This window comes from Ictidomys tridecemlineatus, chromosome 2 (genome assembly GCF_052094955.1).
Source record: "Ictidomys tridecemlineatus isolate mIctTri1 chromosome 2, mIctTri1.hap1, whole genome shotgun sequence".
Lineage (NCBI taxonomy): Eukaryota > Metazoa > Chordata > Mammalia > Rodentia > Sciuridae > Ictidomys > Ictidomys tridecemlineatus.
The window spans coordinates 177,780,363-177,797,357 of record NC_135478.1 but is presented as its reverse complement, the minus strand read 5'-3'; the positions used below and the strand labels follow the sequence as shown (position 1 = coordinate 177,797,357).

General features: G+C 32.1%; 1 protein-coding gene and 1 non-coding gene across 3 annotated transcripts in view; both read right to left on the bottom strand.

The window, feature by feature from the left end:
- LOC101977061 (B cell receptor associated protein 29) overlaps positions 1 to 16,995 on the bottom strand; it is a 41,721-nt gene that overhangs the window by 13,045 nt on the left and 11,681 nt on the right. For both annotated transcript variants that reach the window (XM_005319446.5, XM_013356045.4), the window contains exon 6: positions 14,789 to 14,891. In XM_005319446.5, coding sequence (XP_005319503.1) covers positions 14,789 to 14,891 — 103 coding nt within the window. The remainder of the gene's footprint in view (positions 1 to 14,788; positions 14,892 to 16,995) is intronic.
- On the bottom strand, positions 11,499 to 11,622 carry LOC120892147 (small nucleolar RNA U109). Its single transcript, XR_005736800.1, has one exon. It is a non-coding gene; the product is annotated as a small nucleolar RNA U109 (small nucleolar RNA).

The following is a 16,995-nucleotide window of genomic DNA, read 5'->3' as shown; positions in this document are numbered from 1 at the left end:
ATCTTCAACTAACTAGATATTACTTAAAATATCTGAACTGTTTTAGCATAAAAAGTTTATCTGAAAAACACAATGGGGAAAAAAACCCTAAAATACTATGTATCTAGGACCAGATACAATAAAATTCACTCAGTCTATCCAAGTTTCTAAGAGTCTATTGAAATGACCTTCAAGGACAAGATATGATTCAAGGGTAAAACAAGGAGATACCCAAGCCAGGGTATCTCCTTAAAATTTTTGTTCTAAAAATGCACATTAAAATGACAAAAATATGTATATGTTTATATAGATTTACTGTCCACTAAGCAGAACCAAAACTGGACTAAAAACTAAATATCTCTTGGGTTAAACACTAAAGTCTGGGGTTTATTTGTTCCAGGAATTTTTTTTTATGTAAGTAGTGTACTATGGATATTTTTAGTCATGTTAAAAGCAGCATGCAGAAACATATTCTTTGGAATAAAATTTATAGTAGTGAAACATCAGAAATCATAAGAGTTTAGTAAATAAATATGCATAAAATTGATGTCTTATTACTCATATTGAAAATTGTAGTTGAAAAATGACATAAAAGGGCTGAGGTTGTAGCTCAGTGGTAGAGCACTTACTTGGCATATGTACGGCATCAAGTTAAAATCCTCAGCACCACATGAAATAAATAAAATAAAGGTACTGTGTCCATCTACAACTAAAAATATATTTTTAAAAAATGACATAAAAGGTTTTAATATTAACTGTAATAAATTTAAGAACTAAAAAAATCCCAAATGGCCTTCTAAATTCATTTAAATAGATAAAATGTTAATTAAAAATTGTACAAAATTTTCCGATGTTTTGAAATTATGTGGTATAGTGTTACAGTATATATTTTTAAAAAACTAGAATCAAAATGGTAATATTAAGAAAGACCAGTGAGTGGGCAGTGAGAAGATGGACATTAGAAAAGCAGACTGAATGCATTTCAAAAATGTCAAAGTACAGGGAACAACTTCTATGAACACATATAAGAGAAGGGTTGAGAGGCAACATGGTTATAAATATCTTAAAATATATTTAAAAAAATTCATAAAAGTTTTTATGAAATCATACATTATGGTAAAAAAGTGCAACGCTTATAGAAGGGCTGTGAAAATGAAAATCCTTAATAAGAAAAATGATAAGCCTTTACTGTTTTAAGAATATGAGACGGGCAGTTTTTCTCCTGGACTCTAAGAACTGTTACTCCATAAGTACATACCAAAAGTTTCCCTTTCTGTTCAACAACTTATGAAATGCCTACTTTTATTCATTTTCTAAATGTGGAGGATACTGCAAAAAGATAGCTAGGGTTTTTGCTCTCATTTTCTATGAGGGGAAAGAGATTTACAAACAAAGAAACCAAACAGTGATAGTTGTAAGTGCCACACAGAAAGGTAAAACAGGGTAAATGGGCTAGAGAATGACTATATAACTTTCTCAAATAGAGTAGTAACAAAGTTTCTGTACAGAGAAGAAATTTAAGCTAAAATCCTTTTGTCTGTTTAGAGGGCTGAGAAAGAATGATACTCCAGTAGCACTGAGCACAGGTAGGATCTGCATTTTATTTTCTAAATGCCATTCTTTACTTAAAGGCCAATTCAAGGACTGGGAAAAAGGGCTGGAGATATGGCTCAAGCAGTAGTGCGCTCGCCTGGCATGCCTGTGGCCCCGGTTCGATCCTCAGCACCACATACAAACAAGGATGTTGAGTCTGCCGAAAACTAGAAAAAAAAAAAGGACTGGGAAAAGTGCTAAGATGAACCTGGAACATCTTTCTTGCTATACCAGAAAACTTACAATAGAATGACATCTAATAAAAGGGGGAGGAATGAGGGAATCAGAAAATCACCACTGGAAAATATCAAAATAATAAGTGAGAAAAATATGGAGAGAGAAAATGTTAAAATGAAGGGTATAGGAGAAATTGTTTTTTATTATTCTTGTGCCTTTTCTGTGAGATTGATATTATGTCTGAACAAGAAGTTAAAAGAAAAAATTAGAAAATTTTCTAAATAGAGCAGAGAATTGGGGTAGTTGCTGGGCATGGTGGCGGATGGGATGAAGGATTTTTTTTTTTTTTTTGGCATAGGAGATCCCAGAGAATGTTTGTAGGGAAGTAAAGGAGTTTAGGGAGAAATAAAGTCCTTGAGAAGGTTAGTGAGGTTGGGATTCAAAGTACCAGAGAAAAGATTGAAATTTCATTCAAGGGCAGGGAGAGGGTGACACGAGCTATGGGGGATTGAGAGGTGGAAGAGTGGTTTTGGTGGTGGGAAGATAAAAGTTGTTTTTGTGTGATTCATTCTGTGTCCAATGAAACAGGGTATATTTAGAAGTTTGAAGTTGACACAAGATCTAAACAGTTTTGGAAAATGAAAAAGTAAAAGAGATAAGAGAAGTTCAATGGGATTATCACACAGTGTTGAGGGCAAATTTAAATGTAATAGCTATTTATTTAATATAGCTGGGTCTTTCTGAAACCTATGGAGGGAGGAAGGAGAAGCAAGAGAGTGGGGAAAGAGAGCAGATAATAAGTTTTCAAGAACATAACTATGATGAATCATGAAATCCTAACTGGATAAGGAGAGAAGAGATATCAATGTTTGTGGGTGAGATTTATCAATATGTTATTATATGCCAGATCAGGAACAGTAGTGAATGCTGGAGTCACACAGATGTCTTAGAAGCAGTATTTGCCTTCATAGCACTTACCGTCTAGTATGAAAGTCAAGGAAATAAAAAAATAATTTCTGTGGCATACTCAATAAGTAGGGCATTCTTGACAGGCAAACCTGTAGTACTACACAAAGGTGAAAAATAATGAAACACCACTATTACAACTACCAACTATGATAATTAATAAAGTAGGAGTATAAAATTTAAATTGGACAAGGTTGGAGATGACATTGGGGGCCAGATCACAGACGGCCACATCTGTAACCTTGGGGAGCTATAAAGGTAACAGAAGCCAATAAAGAATTTTTTTAAAAATATTTTTTTTTAGTTATACATGGATACAATGTTTTTTTATTTTTATGTGGTGCTGAGGATTGAACCCAGTGTCTCACATGTACAAGGCAAGCGTTCTGCCACTGAGCCACAACTCCAGCCCCCAATAAAGAATTTTAAATAGTGCAGAGGTATAAGTGTGGTTTTAGAAACTGTTCTAGTCTGGAATGGCAGTACCTGCCTTTAATCAGATTGCAAGTTCAAAACCAGCCTCAGGAACTTAGTGAGGCCCTGTTTCTTAAAAAAAAAAAAAAAAAAAAAGCTGGGGATGTGGCTGAGTAGTTAAGCGCCCCTAGGTTCAATCTCCCAAACTAAAACAAAATAAACAAACAACAACAAAACTACTCTAATGGCAATATGAAGAGGCCAAACTAATGATTAACAGAGATTAAACTGGGACATATATTAGGAGACTGCTTGCTCAGCAAGAGGAGTCAGACATTTTTGGAGTAGAAAATAAAGCTGCATAATTACATTACAGAACAAACATTAATGAATAAAACCAAATATAATTCTTTTTTATATGCAAGGAACAAAGGGAACAAGGAACAAAATTCCTTTTATTTTTCTTTCTTTTTTTCCACTGTCTCAATCTCTCAAACTTCTGGACTTTGGAAAATATATAAGGTGCATGGGCAAAGTGGCAAAGTACTTCTGGGTTTTAGAAAAGAAATGAGTTAAGGCATGCTGACACTTAAACTGATGACTGGTACTCTGGGCCAGGGAACTGATAAACAAGCTTTCTAATTTAATAAATAAAATATTCACTATTGGTAAAAGAAACATGATAAACACATGATGAAGACTTCATTAATCTTAGGTTAAAGTAATGTATTTAAGAAAATAATTCTGTATGTAATACTGAGCAAAAATATATAACTGTATTAATGTGCTAGACCTTAAAAATAAAGATGTACTTTTTAGGCAAAGCACTAGGTAATTACAGATTATAGGAGATGCTTTGAAAAGAGAACACTTTTTTTAAAAAATCATTTTTTAGTTGTAGTTGGACACAATGCCTTTATTTTATTTATTTATTTTTACGTGGTGCTGAGGATCAAACCCAGGGCCTTGCACGTGCTAGGTGAGCGCTTTACCCCTGAGCCACAACCCTAGCCCTGAAAAGAGAACACTTTTATAAAGTAATTTTATGTGTATACAGAATTGATGTGAAATCTTGAATTACCAACCCATCATATATGAAAACTGAAGGAGTAAATCTGCTTTGTCTATAAGGACATATAATTTCTAAAATTATCTGATCAATATTGATTCAGCAAGCACTTAAGTGCACAGCAGATTTTATAACATTATTAGTGGCAGAAACCAATCTTTTCAGCATATTCTCATTTATAGTGAAAAAGATACTTTATTTATCTGAAGACTCTAATGGCCAATATTTCTGCAAAGGGTCAGAAAGTAGGTATATTTAGTTTTCCAGGTCATATAATCTCTCCAATTACTACACTCTGCAGCCATAGAAATCATGTAAAAAAATGGGCTCAGCTTTGTTCCAATAAAATTTAATTTACAAAAAAAGGCAGCAGGTTGAATTTAGTTCATGGGAAATAATTTGGTAACCCCTGTCCTAAAACAACATTTGCAAGCTTTATCATTTTATCATAGATTATAAGTTTACTCAAAAGACCCATAAAATAATGTCAGAACATGAGAGAGAATGGTCCAAATTATATTGCAAAATATTAAGAAAACTACTATAAAGTCTTTTTTTTTTATCTCAATTTTCCTTATAGAAAAAATAAAGGCTACACAGGGGATGTTGTAATGGGATTTACTTTTAGAAAGAAAGTGTTCTTTACTCCTGTAAGTTTTTTCAGCTGAATTTTTTCGTAGCTGATTGTTTCTTTTCAATTTCAAAAGTGACTGAATCAGGAACCAAAAAGTGAGGATATTTGAAGGGGAAGGAGAATATAAGTTAATATGAGACTGTGCCTAAATTTTCACATGGTAATGCTCTCATCAGGTGACTCTAATGCCAAAACTCACACTCTAAAATAAAATCTAACTCATTTTATTTGTGTTCATCACTTTTAAATACTGGGCGATTAATACACTGCTCTCATCAGGTGACTCTAATGCCAAAACTCACACTCTAAAATAAAATCTAACTCATTTTATTTGTGTTCATCACTTTTAAATACTGGGCGATTAATACACTGGTGCCTAATTCATCTATTCCCAAGACCCTAATTATACAAAACAGAACTATTATTATTATTTGAGTTTATAAACCAACCCCAGATTTAATTAGCAAATGAACAACTCAAACATCTAACATTGCCTGTTTCATTACTGATCAAGTTTTGAGAGGTATTCTCTTTCAATGCAGAAAGCCTGTAAAAGATTTTGTATTAAATCCCACTACATCCTCATTAGGCTACAGGAGAAAGGCAATATTAAAAAAAAATTAACCCTAAACTTGAGAAAAATATTTTAGTTATGATAATTTTTTTCTAAGTTGACAGTTAAAAGCTAAACTTTTCTTTTTATTTCAGTCATTTCCTATTAACTTGGAAAAGTTTTATAATAGAAATAATAATAATAATGATAATAGTCTTAAGGTTTTTTTTTAGTTGTAGGTGGACACAATATCTTCATTTTTAAAAATTTATTTTTATGTGGTGCTGAAGATCAATCCCAGTATCTCACGAGGCAAGCACTCTGTCACTGAGTCACAATCCCAGCCCAGTTAGTTAGTCTTAACACTGAATTATGTGCTCTGTATTCATGACAACTCCATGAAGAACTACTAACTTCCTCAAGGCCAAAATTCTGTTGCTGTTTCTGTACTTTCACGAGAATACATTTTTGACTCTAAACATGGTACTCAAGCACTCCCACATCTTGTCTGTTTTCTTGCCAGCCTCATCATTCCCATTCTACTCTACCATCAGCTTCAAGCTTTGCCACAATGGCTTTTCATTCTTGGTTTGTGTGTATTCTTAAGACTAGGGGAATACACTCAATGCTCATTTTTACTTCTGAAAGAAATACCACTGAAGCCTGCAGCTCAGTTGAAGTGATACCTCTTCACTAATTTCCCAATTGTTTCAGTAAGAAAATCATGAGCTCCTCTGCACTACCATAGTCCTCTGTATTATAACTTTACTTTGACTTTTATGACCCCTCACCTTACATTTTTAGTATCAGTGAATTTATCTATCTTCCTCATCATACATTCTTGAAGACTGGGATGACTGTGTATTTATTCATCTTGGTGTCCTTCATAGAATCCAACACAATAAGTTGCAGATGGGCAGATACAATTACAAGTTTAAAAACAGAACTGAGCAAAGATTATATATTGCTTATGTTCCTTTACTTGCAATCCTTTGACCATTTGCAGTATTTCAAGTCCCAGGAGCTGATCCTACAAAAACTGTTATGGAATACTTGGTTCAAAACAGTTGTAGCCACATTCTATGAAGCAGAAGAATATGCTATTGATTCAGTGTATAAGTCAAAGAAAATCAATTTATGAGAAGGTTTACTGAAATGAAATACCAATTTTCACATACGGTGGGTACAAAAATTTTACCTGACAGCAATATTTTGTTAACATTTAAGAAAGCAAAGCAAGATGGAAAGAGAGGAAATGAGGAAAATGCTGTCAAGCTCTGAAGAAAATACCAAGTCATGGAAGTAGTCCAAGGGAGAGGGGAGGGGGTTCAGAGAGCAATGGCATTTACTTTCCAATTTCAGTTTCTTCATAAATCCTAATCTCCCTTCTCAATTATCTTCTTTGTCAATCCTATCAACATTCTGGGACTACCTTTCTTCTGAATTTTCAAATTTTCATTTCCAATTATTCTCTAGGCATTTTCACTCGAATATCCAAACATAGCATATTTATAACCAAACTCATTATTTCTACCTCCCCCTACTCATGAATAAAATAAAGCACCCCACTACTCCTCTGGTTCTTATGCCTGTTAAAAGCATTATCTAGTCAACCAAACTAGAAAACTGGAGTCAACTTGAACTTTTATTCTCTCTTATACAAAAAATCCTGTTGAAATCGTCTTCTTTTCTCAAGATGAGATTTTACATCCCCAAGGACAGAGAAAAGATTACACAGGCTTCCTGAAGGCAAAACAAGACAAAGCAGGAGCTCAGGATGTAGCTCAGTGGTAGAGTATGTGCCTTCCATGCAGAGGCCCTAGGTTTAATCTCTAGCACTATAAAACAAAAGACAACAACAAACAGACCACACACATACAGAAAGTAAAATGACTCTGATCATGCTCAACAGAAACAATGGATGCTAGAGATAATGGAACATCATCTTCAAATTTCTGAGGTTAAACAGTTTTTAACCAAGTGTAAAAGGAAAGTAATATTTTCAGACATTCAGGCTTTAAATTGTTTATTACTCATTTATATTTTTCCTCCAGGAGCCACTGTATGATATGCTTTACCAAAAAGGAGAGAATAAACAAAGAGTATAAAACATGGAATCTAAGAAAGGCAAAGGGAACTAGTCAATAACACAATGTAATAAAAATTATGATATGCTTATATTAAAGGATGGAGGGGGATAGATAAGGAAATTGTATAAGGAGTTGGGTGAAATAACAGATGTAAGGCCTTTTCTTTCATATAAGAAAGTCAAAGATAATATTCCACACTGTAAGGCAAATATCAGAATAGTCCAATGAATTGAATATACTTGCTTCTGGGGAGAGATGCCTCATAAGAACTCCTCAGGAAGAACATCAGAAGACTGTTATTGTTCACTATAAGTCTCATATTACTATTTATCCTTTCAAATTATGTATATGTAAAATTTTGATAGAGTAAAAAAAATATAAAGGTACTCTATTCCCTTTACGTGGTACTACAGTGACTACCTAGAGTTATATTTCTATAAGTAAAGGCTCTCAGAGCTGGAAAGATCTCTAGAGATTTAGTCTTTTTTTAAAAAATATTTTTTAGTTGTAAATAAACATACAATATCTTTATTTATTTTTATGTGGAGCTGATGATCATACCCAGTGTCTCATACATGTGAGGCAAGTACTTTACCATTGGGCTACAGCCCCAGCCCGTAGAGTCTTATTTTTAATAATGAAAAAAAAAAAAAACATGCTGATTTCTTTTTTCAAATCACCTCTCCTTTCCTGTGAAGGTTTACTATTCTATATCAACAGATCCAAAAGATGTTCTAAACAACCAACCATATTCTTAACACTAATGAGAAATTGTTATGTTAGCACATGCCCTCTTTTTCTTCCCAATGTTCTACCCAAGAGAGTTAAATATTCAAGACTGTGAGCTAACAGATGGATAAAACATGCCAGGTCCTGTCTTAATGACAGCATGAGACATCTTTCTGAAATGAAGAATATGATTTCATTAACCACCTGCTGAACTTAAATTTGAGGGAAAGGGAAGTTACTGTGTAAAGTTCTCTCTCATGAAAAATAAACATAATTTAAGAATCAAAAAGCCAACAGTGAAAATAGTTCTTGATGGTCATTTCTGCTTCTTGATTATGCTATTTGGGGTGATATAAAAATTACAACTAGTTATTCTCTGGTTTAATGGAAAACTGTTGCCAAAAATGGTTAATGACTGGACCAAAGTTATACAGTGTATTCTCACAGACTTTGAAAAGTAAAATTCATATGATAGAAGTTAAACTACTTCTCATATTGAGGGTCCACTCTCAAAGTACAATTGGGAATAGTCCATTAATTAGGTAATTCAAGCAAAACATCTACTGCCTCACAACTACCAGGATATTTGGAAGAGAGGTTAAAAAAAAACAATAAAAATCTTTCTCTTATATATATGTATTATACAAGTATTATAGAAAACAATTTAAAATCCAGAAAAGTCATTCATTATACATTCCAAAGATAACCATTTGTGTATTAATAGTTTGGTGTATGTATTTCCTAAGTGTTTTTATACTAGATTTGCCCAGTTTAATTTCTGTACCTCATTTGACAATAAACATAAATCGCTAAAAACTCATACATTTTATTATAAAAGTACTTTATAATAAATGTATATAAAAATGTATATAAAAGGTCTAGTGAACATGCACAGCTAGGCAGGAAACAGGCAGGAAGAAAGAATACCAAGGTATTCAAATTAATCATCCTCCTTTAGGAGATCCATCAATCGACTCCTCAACTTTACAGCATTATCGTTTATTGCTTCCTAGTGTGACCATCAACTTCTAACTGACCAGTCTGCTATATATATTGCTCCTCTTACTCAGAAGAGTAAAGCCATTTCACTCAATTTTCTGCCACTCTAAGTTCATCAAAACATTTAGAGAACTGTGATTTTTATCCTTATTCCCTGGAGCATTCCTATATTCTGTATGCATTTTGCACTCTCCACTCATATTTTTGTGATAATCTAATCTATGTATCCTATATATGTATGTTTAATCCACACATTTGGACCACAAACACTTCAGGAAACAATCTACTTTCTCTTGCTTTAATGTCCACTTTGTAAAGATTATAATAGCTTTTCCTTAGGATAGATTATCAGTTTTGCTTGCTGGGATTGTTAATAACACATAGGTATCCTTGAATTTCTGTCTTAATATCTTCTCCACAGCTTTTCCTCCCATTCATGGAAGACAAACAGTTTCAGGCTTTGGAAATAGATAAAAAGCCCCAAAAAAGGAAAATAATTACAACTAAGTGGTAATGTAATAAGGAACCATATAGAATAAAATATCAACATTGTGTATTCATTTCAGGAAAGTAATCCTATAGAAAGCAAGACTCTTTTTGCTGTTTAACAATAACATTAACTGTAAGAGGAGATAATACAGATGAAGTAATAAAAACTAATAAATCCTTTATTTACTTTACTAAAAGGCTTGGTCATAGATTTTTGCTTTAAAAATTAATATACTATAAATTACATATTGCCTACTGCTATATCCATCCAATAAATATACAAAGGCTTCACACACGGTAGGCAAGTACTCTACCACTGAGGTATACCTCTAGCCCTATGGTATTCCTCTTTTTGTAGGGGTGGGTACTAGGGATTGATCTCAGGGGCACTGGACCATTGAGCCACATCCCCAGCCCTATTTTGTATTTTATTTAGAGACAGGGTCTCACTGAATTGCTTAGTGTTTCATTTTTGCTGAGGCTGGCTTTGAACTTAAATTCTCCTGCTTCAGCCTTCCGAACTGCAGGGAGTGTGGCAAAGCCACAGGTGTGTGGCAAAGGATGATTATTTTTAGCTCTAATATATTCAATGTAGTAAAAGGAAATTTTATTTCTTTTCAAGGTAGGTCAAGGTGATATGAAGGTATTTATTTAGGAAGATAGTTGAATTAACAGTATTTCAAATAGGGGACAAAAATGTTTTGTTTCTTGGTTCAAATGTAAGGTCCCTGTTATATTCTGCCAACACTTAAGCATACTTAATACACTTTTATATTCACCTTAAATTGTGTTTGCATATAATTTTTTTAGAAAACTGATTTAAAATTTGCTTTTTCCTCAACAGATTTTTAAGGAAAGTATTAGTTATGCTTCATGTCCAATTATTTTGTAATGAATAAATTATTGAAAATTTATTTTAAAAATTGTTGATAATTTATTTTGATATATATATATATCAAAATAAATTATTATATATATATATATATAATTTTTTTTTTTTTGTGGTGCTGGGGATCAAACCCAGAGCCTTATACATGGCAAGGCAAGCATTCTACCAACTGAGCTATATCCCCAGCTCAAGTACACAATAGCTAAATTGTGGAACCAACCTAGATGCCCTTCAATAGATGAATGCATAAAAAAAGGCATATATACACAATGGAAAATTACTCAGCAATAAAAGAGAACAAAAACCATGGCATTTGCAGGTAAATGGATGGAGTTAGAGAATATCATGCTAAGCAAAATAAGCCAATCCCAAAAAACCAAATGCCAAATGTTTTCTCTGATATAAGGAGGCTGATTCATAGTGGGATAGGGAGAGGGAACATGGGAGGAATAGACGGACTCTAGATAGGGCAGAGGGGTTGGAGGGGAAGGGAGTGGACATGGGGTTATTAATGATGGTGGAATGTGATGATCATTACTATTCAAAATACAGGTATGAAGACACGAATTGGTGTGAAAATACTATATATACAACCAGAGATATGAAAAATTATGCTCTATATGTGTAATAAGAGTGGTAATGCATTCTGCTATCATATATAAATCAAAATAAATAAATAAAAAATTTGTTGATGAAAGAAAGGCAGGAATGCAAGCAGAGTCAAGGAATTTGCCTCAGTCACTTTGCTTTTTGTAGGAGATATACACTACTATACAACCTATACATCCTTTAGTATAAGATTGGCAGCCCTAAAAAATCCTTCTTTAAAAAAATATTTATTTTTAGTTGTAGTTGGACACAATGCCTTTATTTATTTATTTTTATGTGGTGCTGAGGATCAAACCCAGGGCCTTACATTTGCTAGGCGAGCACTCTACTGCTGACCCACAACCCCAGCCCAAGAATTCCTTTTTTAACATAGCATGTGATAGATGTATTCCTGTCCCTGAAGGAATGAGGGGCAGATATTTCTATAAGCAGCTCAATCACTATTTAATCATATTTACCCTTTCCTGGATGCATGCAATGATTGAGTGTTGCATGTTTCCTTAAGTTTCAAGAATAAATAATGGGAAAATATTTATTTATAAGAACAAGTAACAACAGTTTTTCTGGATGTGTCCTTTGAAGTCAATCTCCTTAAATGATAGGTTTTTTATAATATAAAGTTCTATTTCTGTTATAAAAGCTTATGAGGCAGACTGTAAATTCCTTAAAACTTAGGCTATCATTTTTCATGGCAGTGCTCTTTCTCAAGTACTCCACACTCTGGGATATCAGAGTCATTGTTAAATGGATTATTAAAATGACAGACGAGGTCCTTACACATGACTAAGTAGTCCTGAGTATAAATTAGGTGCTTTGGGATATGTATGTGCTCTTTTATATCTCTAGAGTGATATTACTACATTGAAGTACAATAGTTTACTAACTTGTCAAATCTAAGCTGGTAATTAAAAACTGATGAAATTTGTCACCACGATAGAACATTTTTAATAATTGCCTTCAGAATGCCACTTTTCTAATTTGGAGCTTATCAATTTACATAAAACTTTGTATTTACAATTCCATTAATATACTTGGGAGAAAATGTTTCACTTAAATTTAAGAAACACCAAAGGCAAGAAAATTCATATGGAAAATATCTTTGCCTCTCTCAACATTTGCAAATAAAAAACTCTTTACTGAAAACTTTTCAAACACTTTTCACCTTAATATCCTAAATTTTTAGGAATCAATGAATATTTTTGAGTGATATTATATATAAAATATATTGCTGCATGAATCTAAATCCACAATTCTAATTGACACAATTTCTTTATTCTTGCTTTCATGAATCTTACTGGTTGAAGAGAACATGGTCAAAAAATACCTTCTTTAGAAATGGGACCTTTGAGTTTCTCAAGGTTATTAAGAATATTAAAAAAGTAACTTTGGGTAAATAAGATGTTTTCATAAAATATCACATATCTTGCAGGAACCAAACCAGGCATACTCAAACAGGTAAAATCCGCTTTTATCTCAATACTTTCTCACTTTGAAAGGAGTTATGTAGTCTACATTTCAAACACGGAAGTTGGTGTTTCTTGTTATCAGATTACAAATACAATGCCTATGTTATCAAAGAGTTCATTTTCTCCAAACATCAAATTTGTCTTTTAAAGAAATACTCATATAGTATTAAGTTGATTTTTATGTCAGACTTAGGAAACTAATTAAAGCTTCCTGAGAGGGGCCAAGAGAGGCATACAAAGCCTACAGCTTATTCTTGTCTTATTTTTGTATCACCTGTTTATAAGAAAAGGAATCAATAACCTTCCTACATTCATATATAAATACATGATTATTAGAACTCCACAGCATGTACAATCACAAAAATGGAAAGTCATACTCCATGCACATTTGATATGTCAAAATACATTCTACTGTCATATACAACTAAAAAGAACAAATAAAAAAAGAGATCCTTGGCTGATATAAAAGAAAGTAAGATTTTGAAACAATTTCCTTCCTTCTTTTCCTTTTCTTTTTACTCATTTAAGGTGGCTTGGAAATGGCTCCATGAATTCTCTAAAAGGATTAGCAATAACATTTTATGGTAAGTAAAAAAAAAATAAATACTACTCTTTTCTGAAATGACTACTGCAGAGGGTAGGTGACTACTGAATTTTTATGTAAATGTTAAATTTTTTTTTATCATGTCCAGACCTTTTGTAACTGTAGAATATTTATCACTACCAACTATATGATTCCTCAAATTTGAGCTATACCATACCAACCAAATATTCCACTTTGTCTAGAAAGTTATTTATTTATTTACTTACATTTTTTTTAACTTCAGTTTATTTATTTATTTATTTATTTTATGTGGTGCTGAGAATCAAACCTTTACCAATGAGCCACAACACCAGCCTGGGTAATTTATTTTAACTTACTGCCTCTAAACTGTCCTTTTTTTTTTTTTTTTTTTTTTTTAAAAAAAAACTTTAAATAAGAAACAGAAAAAAATATGCTTAAAGAATTTTTGCATCATAAAATATCCTGTGAATTTTCATATTATTTATAGAATTAGCTTTTATCTTTAGGCTTTCAATTTAAAATTCAAATTTATCTTGATGCAGTAAATCTCATCCAAAGAATGTAAACAGATGTTTAACAATAACATGTTATATTTCAAGGAACTTTTATTGTACTGAGACCTACTAAAAGGAAACCTAAACTTACAAATGACAGAAAATAGGTAGATTCAGTCACCAAATATTCTCCAACTTATCTCCAATTTAAAGTAGAAGTGATTTGAAATTGGATATGGTCTATGCATTCATATTACCTTGATCCTGACTGGAAGACAAGTTCCTCAGAATCCAGCTAACAGGTTAGGAACAATTGTTCCTATATGCAGAAATGTGCCAGAGGTTAATAACGCTACACAGTTACAACATGAGTTTTCTATAATGACACTGGATTTGGGATGTCTACTTTTCTGTGCTATGCAGCTGCAGGGAATATTATTTTGTTTTTTGATTAGGAAGAAAATACTGTTAGAATACTTTTTTTTCTTTTAATGTAGAAGAAACAGCTGCCTTCATGGAAATGGAATTGGGGATATTCCAATTCAAGCCTACAGTGCAATGTATTTTGGAATGGAGCACTTGAATTCTTAGCTGCCATCCCAGATTATTGCTTCTGCATCTATCCATCTCTTTCAAAGAATGCTTTCCTTTTTTCTAGTGGGTAGGAAATATTAGAACTTGGGATAAGCAATATATCTTTTTGTAACCAAAACTAACCTTAGTGACTTGTTTCTATGAAAGTAGTAATACACGATGATAGAAAAATGGGACTCATTTTACAAAAATGTATTTACAAGCAACTTTTTAGGAACATAGCTCTTCTAAGGCACGAACATTTGTATTTACAACACAGATCTGAAACACCTACATGTTTCTCTACATAACAGAACATGTTTCTCTTGGCTGATGCAATGTTTTATCTTCATATTTGAGCAGGAATTTATAAATAGGTCATTCTTGGTATTTTGGCCAAAAGGACGTTTAGGTATGAGTTTTGTTTTAGGAAAAACAGTGAAGTGTAACAGCATAAAATATGCTAGTCTTTTCACTTTTTTACATGCACACAAAGTTACCATCTAAAGTCTTCTTTAATTCAGCTTTCAGTTTTTCCTGGTCTTCTACTAGTTTTTTATTTTCTGTTTCCAAAGTATGTTCTTCATCTGTGGTTTTCAAAATCTATCACAAAAGAGAGGTACAGGAAGAAGTAAGCTTAGATTAAGATAGCTAGATAGGTTATAGCTAGATAGCTTATAGCTAGCTAGATAGCTTAATTAAAGCTCTACTGAATATATTATATAATCTTAAAATCATGTTTGGGAAATAAGGATTAAAATATATTCTGGAACTAAAGGAGACTCAAAATTTTGAAATTAAAAAATAATTTTTAAAAAATCAAGAAAAAAAATTTATAGGAAGGGAAACAAGTAATCTATCTAAAGCTATTGGTTTTTATTTTATTCTTTGTCCTTTTAGATATTTTATAATTTTCTATAAGGTTACCATTTTCTTTCTTTTATAACTTTCTTTTGCTAACAGAAACTTGATAATTGACAAACACAAAAAAATATTTCTTTGTATTATAGCTAAAATATCTGAAATGAAAATAAGAATTTCTTGATAAGGTACAATTAGAATTATGTTTTAAAAATTATTCAGGCAAATAACATGAATCTCTCTTCCTCAATTAAGTGCATGGCATAAATCTAAGGAAATAAGAGGTTGATAGTAATTAGAAAACCATTGTGTTCTGGTTGTAAAGCTGTCCACTCAAGACTATTTTTTTATACAGACAAATCTGTAAGAATATAAAGTTGTCAGGGTGGAGATGGATAAGTGGAAAATGACAGGGCCATATCTATGGCTGGAAAATTCTATCTAATTTTCATTGAGCAGTCCCCAAATTATTTTTACTCAGCAATTAATTCTTTACAATGTTATTTATATTTTGAAATCTATTCTGGCTTTTAGAAAAATTGTAGCTTATCTTTTCTAGGCAGGAAAAATTAAGATCTCAACAGTGAAACAACTGATTAAAATAAAAACATCATGAAGTAAAAAATTCCATAATTTGTATGGATATAAACTATCACTGTTACTAGAGCTAGGAAGCTGACTTAAAGAAATATTAAGGAATTTAAGTTACTAATATAAATAAATGAATATTTAAAAACTAAAATATGTAACCTCTAGCATGGGTTAGTGGAATAAATAAAGTGGCAACAACTTAATACTGACAGCTTCCACAGTCTGGTAAAAGAGCAACTCACAAGAATTTCACACAGACTGAGGTAAGAATTTCAAGGGCAGGGTGATTCATTTTTTAATGTAAGTTGATATGGTCAACATACAAAACTTACAAATTTCCACTGAGAAATGACTATAGGCAAATATTTTATAATCCAAGGTGCTATAAGAGAAACATGATTCCTACTCTTAGGTAACTTTAGTAGAAATGAAAAGATGAGCATAAAAACTGTTGCACAAGACAAATACAGTACTAATGCACTATAACAAAAATTAGGCAGGTCAGAGAAGGAATTAAAGCTCTACTGAATATATCATATAATCTTAAAATCATTTTTGGGAAATAAGGATTAAAATATATTCTGGAACTAAAGGAGACTCAAAATTTTGAAATTAAAAAATAATAATTTAAAAATCAAGACAAGAAAAAAAAATTTCTCCAAACCTTTTAATTTGTTGCTTAGTTCAAGTTCAAAACAATTATAGCTGTTACTTCATTGAATTCAGTTCATAAAATCTCTAGTGATTACTCAAATTGGAAAAGAATCACTGAGTTGCAGGAATGTTTATAGTGACTACTTGAATTATTATGGCAATGATTTGGAAAAGTTGGATTTGTGTTAGTCTTGTAAATAAGCTTTCATTACTGCACCTGTAAAATCATCCAAATTTATTATGTGTAACTTCACCTTGGAGACAGACCAGGGATCCTAGAATCTGAAATTCAATAGCTACCAGCTACATGAACATGAGTATTCTCTGTCCCACTCACCTCATCCCACCTTGGTAAGTGACTGGAACAAAAAGTCCGTGCAAGGTAAAACTCCATACTGGTTTTTTTTTTTTTTTTTTTTTTTAAATTTTAAAGCACTTAAATTAAAAGTGAGTTTTTTTTTCTTAGTTTTAGTTTTATTTTTGTAATTATTTCCTTAGTAACTGAGAGGCAGAACAGAAAAGGCACAAACTTCATTTTTTTAAAACAATGTTTTTTTTAGTTGTTGATGAATCTTTATTTTATTCCTTTATTTATATGTGG